The sequence below is a fragment of the Nematolebias whitei genome, chromosome 6 (genome assembly GCF_014905685.2).
Source record: "Nematolebias whitei isolate Nwh7 chromosome 6, NemWhi1, whole genome shotgun sequence".
In the NCBI taxonomy this organism is placed as follows: Eukaryota; Metazoa; Chordata; class Actinopteri; order Cyprinodontiformes; family Rivulidae; genus Nematolebias; species Nematolebias whitei.
In genome coordinates, this window is record NC_056503.1 from 18,417,048 (window position 1) to 18,427,171 (window position 10,124).

General features: G+C 39.3%; 1 protein-coding gene across 1 annotated transcript; it reads left to right on the forward strand.

The window, feature by feature from the left end:
* The first annotated feature begins 1,684 nt into the window (after positions 1-1,684).
* Positions 1,685-10,124, forward strand: LOC119411561. Its single transcript, XM_037678515.1, has 3 exons — positions 1,685-2,041; positions 8,577-8,991; positions 10,100-10,124. Exons 1-3 carry the CDS (start codon positions 1,867-1,869, stop codon positions 10,122-10,124), a joined length of 615 nt encoding a protein of 204 aa, XP_037534443.1. The 5' UTR covers positions 1,685-1,866.

Here is a 10,124-nt window from a genome sequence, read left to right on the forward strand (position 1 = left end):
AGCTAGGTTGTTGAGGGCTTTGTAGGTTAGAAGTAAGATTTTGAATAGGGATGGGGGCGATCCGATCCAGTATCCGTATCGGCCTCCGATACCAGCATAATTTATGTATTGGATTTTTCCAATCCACATGCCGATATTTCCGATCCATGATGCATGTTGGCTTCAAACTATGGAATGGATTTCCTGAACGGCGGCGTGTCTCATGAACCCAGAGTAATAAGACCCGCCTCACATTCAGGAAATCCAGTTCATAGTTTGCAGCCAGCTACAACGTGAGGGCTGAGTTAGCAGCACTGTGGTTAACAGCTAACCAACTTTTCATCTAAACATGTCCGCTGTGTGGAAGTATTTTACACTAGAAACGCCACAAAACAAGACAGCAATGTGCAATGTCTGCAGAGCCATAGCGCTACATTAAACTGCGGTAAAGTTAGTTTTACGTTGGACATTCGAGCTCTGTGGCTTCAGCGGGGTGCTACTCTTTGCTCACCTGGAAAGAGGCGACTCGACCCCGGGCAGCCGCGTCCAATCTGCCCCGCTCTGCCCGTCTCTGTGGAGGGACAGACTGAGCGCGGCTGCCCCAAGTCAGACTGCCTGCTTCGGACTGAACAAGAAGAAGACATCCCTGAAACCACGGAGCTCAACTGTTTACAGAGAAGTTGCTAAACTTCATCATAATTAATGACAAACCACTATCAGTTGTAGAAAACGAAAGATTTCACAGCTTGATACTTGCAGCCAAGATATAGTTTACCCTCCAGGAGATATTTATCAGTACAACAATAAACAATCATAAAAAAAATATGATTTGAAAATTATATTAAAAACAAAATCAGCTACATTATAAAGTGATGTAAAATACTAAAAACGGGAACATGTCTGTTGGTTTATGCCATGAACTTAGCAGGTGTTTGAAGCCATTTAACATTTTATTTAATTTAATTCATTCATTTAAAAGAAACAAAATTAAAAAAAAATCATGAAAAAGAAAACATTGAATGAAAGAGTGCAGAAAGAAGAAAAAAATTATTATATCTGCCCGTTATTTAAAAACATATAAAATAACTTCAAACACTCACTGAATTTAATCACTAATATCCACTTTAAAGCTAGGACTAAAAAGAAACATGTTTTGTGTTAGCAGAATTTAATTCTAACTTTAAAACTTATCCAACATTAATAAAACTTGCCTCAAGTTGCCTTTTTGGACATGCATGCATATATTTGTACAAATTGTACTTGAGAGGAGATTATTACAGCCTCATATAAAATCAATGATGAATATATATATATATTATATATATATATATATATATATATATATATATAAAATTATCATTGTTATTATTATTATTTATTATTATTAATAACAGCTAATGACTTAGTATTTAGCCTGTCAGATCATCATATGCTTTATTAACTGATGAATTTGCCATTTGGACAAAGACGTATACTTTTATTGAAGTTCTTTTATCAGCACAGGAGTCTATTCAAAAAGTGTTTGGAAGAATACCATATATATACTGTATACATATATAATCTGGCACTGCTTGTCTGTTTTACTTTCTACGATTTCCGCAGACAGACCTCACGTTTTCTGTCCTTCTGACTTGCTGCACTCACTGCAGTTCTTCTCTTAAACAGTTGGCGTCGCTGCGGAGCAAATAATAAACAACTGAAAAAACCAGAAGAAGAGTCACCGGAAGTACGGACTTTAAGCTAACAAAGAGATGGGATGTACTGTGCTGTACTTTTAGACAGAACTACGAACTGATTTTCAGTAACTTTGCAGTAATTTCATCTTGAGTTCAGTTCATGTGCACCGGTTCCGTATCTATTATTTTAAGGAAACTTTAGCTAACAGAGATGAGGAGACAGCAGGCTAAACAACGAGAGGAAGTGGCTACGGAAGAAATGTTGGAGTTTCTGGAAACAACAGTCTCAGATTATAAAGAGGAAACATGTCGTTTAAAGGACAAACTGCAACACAACCAAACCCAAGATGCTGTTTTCAACCCAGAAGTTCTGCTTCACAGTTCAGGTTTGTATCTAAACATTAATGATTTTCAGTGTGATCATTTTAGTTACAGTTTCACGGATTAATGTTTTCCGTCCCCGTGACGGATTTCCGTCATTTTCAGTTATTTTTATTTATTTAAAGTCAATATATTTACTTTCAGGTGAAAAAGATATTATCAGCGATATCAGATGTGAAAGTAATTGTGAATGCACAAAAGTACTAATAGTAAATATAAAGGATATAGGAATTGAAAGAGAAGGTAGATATAATGAATAAAATAGATTTGTAAATCAAGCAAAAAAACAAAAACAAACTCTGTACAGTTCCATTGTAAACATAATCCTTGGGGGTTTATTTAAGTTTACGGTTGTCAACCTTCTTGGAGTTCCACAGCAGGCTTTTCCAGATGTTTCAGTGATGGAGAGGGGGGGGTGGGGGGACACAGCGCTTTGTGAAATGTAACAGTTTGTTTTGGACTTTAGGAATATTTTTGTGTACTACTGTATATAGAGAATGTATATATAGAAATTCCATGACTAACTTTGGTGTGCGAAGAAGATTCATTACTTATATTTACAAACTGGAATCTATCAGATAATTATGATTTAAACAATTTTCACCTTTTCCATCCACATTTTGATGCTGATGGTACCGGGAGTTGAACCTGCGACTTTCCGATCACAGGCCCATCTTCTCTAACGTCTGCGCCACCACTACCTTATTTTTTTATTATTATTTTTTTAAGAGCTGTTCCTTTAATCCCAATATCTTATTGAAGCCTCTGTAGTAAAATAATGTGATCAACTGTATCAAATGCAGCACTGAGGTCTTACAAGACTGGTAGACACAAGTCCATTGTCTGAGGCCATGAGAATATCATTAGTGACTTTCACAGTGCTGTTGCTGTGCTTTGATGAGTAAGGGTGCGAGTCTCTGTGTCTGGCGATTCGATTCAATTCCGATTTTTGGTTTCACAATTCGATTCAAAATTGATTTTTGATTGAGAAATGTTTTTCTATTCAGAAACGTTTTTTCTATTGAAATGGTCATACATTTTGTTACAGTTATGTAATTGTCAAGCTGAAAAGAATAAACAACAATGTAAACAAATAGAACATTTATTTAAAACAATAATTTTAGGTTCCTTACTTTATCAAATATTTTTGCATTGTTTTATATTTATACCAAAAATAGGAACAAATATGGGAGTGCATAAAATTTTGTAACTTAAATTACCAGTATTAGGTTAGCTTAGTTGCCTGGATTTGTCTCAAATAAAAAAAAAATAAAAAAAATTCTAAGAACAAATAATTCATCCATCCATTATCTTTTCTTTTTTCTTTTTTTGGCTGATGTAAAACAGATTTATTTAATTTTTAGGCCATCAAGCATTTTTTCTTTTAACAAAATAAAACAATTGCATAACTTAAATAAACATGCACTTAACAACACTTAGATAAAATAATACTGTAGCAGGAAGAAGTGACCTCTGAACCTGAGGAACTGTTTTTTTTTTTTAATCATTATTTTAATTTTCCTTTTTTTTAAACAATAAACAAAAATAAGAACAACAAACGAACAACAAGCAGCCTTCACTCTCAAAGAAAAGGAAAGGAAAATTTTTTTTTTTTTCTTTCCATAAAGTAATAAAAATATATTTCTGAGTCAAATCTTTGTCCCAATTGTCAAACAGGCACTTTTATTAACCAACAGCTGTAACTCTACTAAATGTCTAAAAAATAAACTATTTATATAAATTCAGTAATAATCCTCTTCAGCTGCGACGCCTTCACAATATTAGTAAGCGTGTGTGAAACAGCACGTGATGGAGAAGGAGGAGCCGCGTGAAGTTGGATGGGCAGAAAAAGACACGGTCCTTAGCGGCTAATAAAATGGCTAACTTTAGCCTTCTTGTTCTACAGTTGAGACTGGGACCATGTCTTTAGCAATATGATAAGCTGCTGATTTATTAATGTCACACCACCTCACACTGTTCCTCTTATAAGGCATAGCACGGCTAAACAAGTTCTGACTCGTGGTTTGTCTCAGGGAAGGATCCAAAAACGTTCAAGGCAAGGTCTCAGGGAAGGAGGCTGAAAACACAGTCGGAGTTGCGGCTTACAGCTTAACTTATAGTGTTGTTTTAAATGGTGAAAAAGATTCGTAGTTCTGACCTTTTGTCGGGACTTGTTTTCGGCATAGTCTACAGAAAACATTTTTCTGCTGCTCATCTGACAATATAAATCCAAACCAGCTCCAAATAACAGTCATTGTTTTTCTTTTTGCTCAGCAGCTAAGCTGCTCTTTATATCTCCCATGTTTACTTGTTGTGTTAAACCCCCCCCCCCCCCCCCCCACACACACACACACACACCTGGAGAAGCAGGAAGCAGAAGGAGCGAGCATGGGTGAGGGACTGGGTTCGCATTCAGAGCGAGCGAAGGAGCGGCTGTGTGAAGTTGGAGGCGCAGATGGAAGAAAAGCAACTACATGGTTTTTCAAGTCTAATAATACTCGATGGTTGCGATAAAGCCATTTTAACCATCGTAAATTTAAAAAAATCTCTACATCGAGTATATTCGATATAAATCGATTTATAAATATATATAGGTCAATACACATATGGACAAAATTGTCGATACCCCTTGGTTAATGAAAGAAAAACTCACAATGGTCACAGAAATGACTTGAATCTGACAAAAGTAATAATAAATAAAAACAATTATGAAAATGAATACATGAAAGTCTGACATTGCTTTTCAACCATGCTTCAAAAGAATTATTTAAAAAAAATAAACTCATGAAACAGGCCTGGACAGAAATTATGGTACCCTTAACTTAATATTTTGTTGCACAACCTTTTGAGGCAATCACTCCAATCAAACAATTCCTGTAGTGGTCAGTGAGACTTCTGCACCTCTCAGCAGGCATTTTGGCCCACTCCTCATGAGCAAACTGCTCCAGTTGTCTCAGGTTTGAAGGTTGCCTTTTCCAGACCGCATGTTTCAGCTCCTTCCAAAGATATATTCACCACTTGCTCTCGACGGGGTCTGACGCTTTTTCCCCTCCTCTCCGCTTTGTTTTACTTCTCTGTCTGTCTGTGAAACTGCTTTTGAGCCTCTCTTACAGCCTAAGAAGGGAGGCCCAGACTTCCCTCTCCCCAGCCACTTGGGCCAGCTCTTCGGGGGAATCCCGAGGCGTTCCCAGGCCAGCCGAGAAATATAGTCCCTCCAGCGTGTCCTGGGTCTTCCTCTGGGCCTCCTTCCGGTGGGGCATGTCCGGAACACCTCACCAGGGAGGCGTCCAGAAGGCATCCTAAACAGATGCCCAAGCCACCTCAACTGGGTCCTCTCGATGTGGAGAAGCAGCGGCTCTACTCTGAGTCCCTCCCGGATGATCGAGCTACTCACCCTATCTTTAAGGGAGAGCCCAGACACCCTGCGGAGAAAACTCATTTCGGCCGCTTGTATCCGAGATCTCATTCTTTTGGTCACAACCCAAAGCTCGTGACCATAGATGAGTGTAAGAACATAGATCGATCGGTAAATTGAGAGCTTCGCCTTTTGACTCAGCTCTCTCTTCACCACGACAGACCTGTACGGCGCCTGCTTCACTGCAGACACTGCACCTATCCGCCTATCGATCTCACGCTCCATTTTTCCCTCATTCGTGAACAAGACCCCAAGATACTTGGAACTCCTCCACTTGGGGTAGGACCTTCTCCCTGACCCGAAGAGGGCACTCTTCCCTTTTCCGGCTCAAGACCATGGCCTTGGATTTGGAGGAACTGATCTTCATCCCAGCCGTGTCGCATTCGGCTGCGAACCGCTCCAGCGAAAGCTGTAGATCACGATCTGATGAAGCCAAGAAGACCACATCATCTGCAAAAAGCAGAGACGCAATCCTAAGGCCACCAAAACGGATCCCGTCAACACCTTGGCTGCGCCTAGAAATTCTGTCCATAAAAGTTATGAACAGAATCGGTGACAAAGGGCAACCTTGACAGAGTCCAACTCTCACCGGGAACAAGCCCGACTTACTGCCGGCGATGCGGACAAGGCTCTGACACTGCTCCTTCTGTATCCGAGGTTCGACTATCCGACGGACCCTCCTCTCCAGAACCCCCGAATAGACCTTACCAGGGAGGCTTAAGAGCGTGAAGAACGCTCAAGGATCGCTTGTCCTGTCCAGCATTGTGACACTCAGAATTATCGTCTGAGTGTCAAGGTGATGCCCAACAGATTTACTTTCACAAGCAGAGTATTATGGCTGGCCTTAATGCTCCAAATGGTAAATAAGTAAAACTTTATTAGACTTTGCTTTGGGGTTGTTTCAGTTGTAATGGACATGGGGATGAAAAACAAAGAAAACAAAGCAGAAAAGTGGGAGAAGGGTTAAAAGGTAAAGAAGGATATAGGAATAGAGGAGAGAGAGAGGTATAAAGAGAACACAAATCAACATCATTGAAATATGCCTCTAGACCTGCAGAAAGAAAAAAAAGAGACAAAACCGAGAAACCACAACAACAAGCAACATTATGTTGCTTGTTGTTGTGGCTTCTTGTGTTTTTTTTTTCTTCGTGGCCTAAAGTGTCGCCACGAAGACAGAAGGGAAGAAAAAGGAAAAGAAACACATCCAAGAAGCTCTCCAAACGTGGATATTCTAACTGGGCTTTTGTCAAGTCAGCAAGGAAATCTACAAAACACACTAATAAATAGAAAAAGGAGAACAACAGACGTATAAACATTATCATCCCTTATGTTGCTGGAGTATCAGAGAAATTCAGAAGGATTTTCAACAAACACAACATCCCAGTATATTTCAAACCCAGTAGGGCTCTCAGACAGAGGCTGAGACAACAAAGACCTTAAGAAACCCTTACTGTTAAGGTGTTGAGATGTGAATTGTCAAATCTACATATGTATGTGCATCTTATCTCAATCAGCCTTATAACCTGAACCCCTCACTCACTGCTCTTTGAATTGAGAAAGCTCCTCGAATGAGGAGCGAAACGTCTTTGTTACAAATAAAGTCCAGTTGTTTTTGTATTGAACATTTTTTGACTTCATCAAAGAACTCCGAGGACGGAGCTGTGTCTGAGATTTCAGCTGGTAAGTTTACGTTTGTTAACGTTACTGCAGCTTAACACGTGCATTGCGGTGAATTAATCTAGAATCCATGTAACGCTAACTTTACGATAATTAGTGTGTAGCTGTATTTTATCTACGTAGCTAGCTAAACTCAGAAGCTAACTAAAGATTGACACTAACAGATAAAGCTTAGCTTGTAAAATTGTGCTCATCCATCGGGTCAGCTGGTTAAACAGTTCACTAATGTTTACTGTTTGTTTATGTTCTCCTCACAGAAGCCTCTGACCCTGATGTGAGGACAGAGGCAGACAAAAGAAAAGTGAGGTGGGGGCCACAGGACAGTCACAAACTTTGTTGTTAAAGTTTGCTACCTTTTTCTACAGTGGAGGCTGCATGGTGGAGGTAAGTAAACTTTAAAGGATGTTGTTGACCAGTTAAGCTTTTATCTCTCAGCCTAGATAATGTTTTTTGAGCAATAATAACACAACCATGTTATTGTTGATGTTTTGTGTTCTAATGTCAATTAGGGAGAGGATAAGAGCCCTAAACCCCAGAGAACCACAGAGAAGATTCAAGCAGAGAGACAGGGGTACAGAAGTCTGCATCAACCCTAACCTCAGTGAATCCAGTGACCTGGTGGTGGAATGTGAGGGACAATATGCCAGCGCTATCAAACTTGACAACCAGGTATCTGTGTGTGCAATAAGCATCATCCACACCCTCAGAGCGAACATTTTCTACTGCTGGAGACACCATCAGCCAGGAGCGGGCTTATTTGTGTCCAGAGAAAGCAGACGTTGATTTTTCTGAAGATAAACTGCTAAGTGAAAAAGTCCTCGGTGTGTAGCAGTGAGAATTAGACACTAACGTGTCACTGGTTGTTTGCCACTGTTCTTTAGACCTGGACATTATTTGTTTATTTTTATGTAAGAAAACTGCTTGTAATAGAAATACCAAAGTTAAGAAAATAAAACTCACAATTTGTATTGTAATGTGTAACGTAATTTTATTCTTGTTAGAATTAATAGTAATTACAAAATTTGTACCGATAAAAGAAAAAAAAACGTCCAGAAACCGACAACGAAGTGAAGGTTCCGACACTGGTACCGATACCAATTTTTTTTTTAGAAAGGTACCCAGCCCTAGCTTAGAGGCCATTTTACCAGCTTGTTGGTTCAGAACTGCGGCGATATCGGTCTCGGAAACAGAATCCTGCCCAAAGGTAGCAAGAGTGCAGTTATAAAAATTAGTTTTCCATTAGGCTTGACGGGAGCCATCTGAGACACAGTCTATTCCGTCAGCTCCATCTTGAGTCCTCTGTGGCCTGATTTTTAACTGGTTTAGGCATTTTTCATTTTTATGCAGAAATATAGAAAGTTCTAAAGGCTTCACAAACTACCACTGTGTGTATGAATATAAAGTTTTATAATTGTTCCTGATGTTCATGTTTTCAGTGTTCCCTGCAGATGTTCAGCAGATGGTGCTGATTAAAGAAGAAGCTCCTGAAGTACGGATGCTTGGTTTGGACCAACAGGACCCTGTGACCCTCAACATAAAGGAGGAAGAGGTAGAACTGTGGATCAGTCAAGAGGGAGAGCAGTTTTGTGTGAAAAGGGAGACAGATAACACGGGGTTTGCATTCACTGCTGTTCCTTTGAAGTGTGAGGAAGATGAAGAGAAACCTCTGTTTTTACAGCTTCATCAGTACAAAGTAAAAGAGGAAGATCTTCCAACCAGCAGCTCAGCTGACCAGATGAAAGTGGCAACTGGTGGAGAGGACAGTGGAGGAGCAGAAACTACCACAAACCCAGATGATGATGACGATGATGTGGATGATGTGAATGACTCTGACTCCCAGCTAAAAGACTTATCAGGCTCTGGGTCAGAACCTGAAGATGATGACAAAGACTGGAAGGAAAGCAGAGCTCTTGAGTCAGGCGTACACACTGTCAAAAAATCTTGCAGCTTCACTGAGCATGGGAAACAATTTCACAAGACAAGTCAGTCAATGATGTCTTCAAGTTCTTTGGTTATCATGGAATATTTTGAAGTGAAGAAATCTGGAAGTTCAATCAAGAAAAAGCAATCAACTAAGAACTCATTTAGTTGTAAAGACTGTGGGAAACGATTTAACCAAAAGGGTCATCTAAAGACACACATGATAGTTCACACAGGACAGAAACAATTTAGTTGTCAAGACTGTGGACAAAGATTTACCCAAAAGGGTAGTCTAAAGACACACATGATAGTTCACACAGGACAGAAACGGTTTAGTTGTCAAGACTGTGGAAAAAGATTTACCCAAAAGGGTAGTCTAACGAGACACAGGATAGTTCACACAGGACAGAAAGCATTTGCTTGTGATCTTTGTGGACAAAGGTTTGGAGACAAGTCAACTTTAAACAGACACATGCTTATCCACACAGGACAGAAAGCATTTGTTTGTGATCTTTGTGGACAAAGCTTTGGACAAAAGTCAACTTTAAACAGACACATGATTGTCCACACAGGACAGAAAGCATTTGCTTGTGATTTTTGTGGACAAAGGTTTGGAAAGAAGTCAAGTTTAAACAGACATATGATAGTCCACACAGGACAGAAAACATTTGCTTGTGGTCTTTGTGGACAAAGGTTTGGACTGAAGACAAATTTAAACAAACACATGATAGTCCATACAGGACAGAAAGCATTTGTTTGTGATCTTTGTGGGCACAGGTTTGGACGGAAGTCAACTTTAAACACACACATGATAGTCCACACAGGACAGAAAGCATTTGCTTGTGATCTTTGTGGACACATGTTTGGTCAGAGGACACATTTAAGCAGACACATGATTGTCCACACCAGAGGAAAGCCGTTTAGCTGTCAATAATAACCTTTTTTTTTTTTTTTATCACCTATCATATCATAAATTAATACATTCCTTATAAAAATGTTTTTTCTTTGTACCTTTGTTACCAAACTTTTGATTTTTATATTTGTCCACTAGGTGGTGCTTTGCTTTTTTGATATGA

Bases quoted from the DNA above. Each gene is read 5' to 3' on its own strand.
- LOC119411561 (XM_037678515.1), top strand. From the start codon at position 1,867: ATGAGGAGACAGCAGGCTAAACAACGAGAGGAAGTGGCTACGGAAGAA. The intron at 2,042-8,576 runs GTTTGTATCTAA...TGTTCCCTGCAG, and splicing joins AGTTCTGCTTCACAGTTCAG to ATGTTCAGCAGATGGTGCTG. The intron at 8,992-10,099 runs GTCAGAACCTGA...TTTGTCCACTAG, and splicing joins AAAGACTTATCAGGCTCTGG to GTGGTGCTTTGCTTTTTTGA.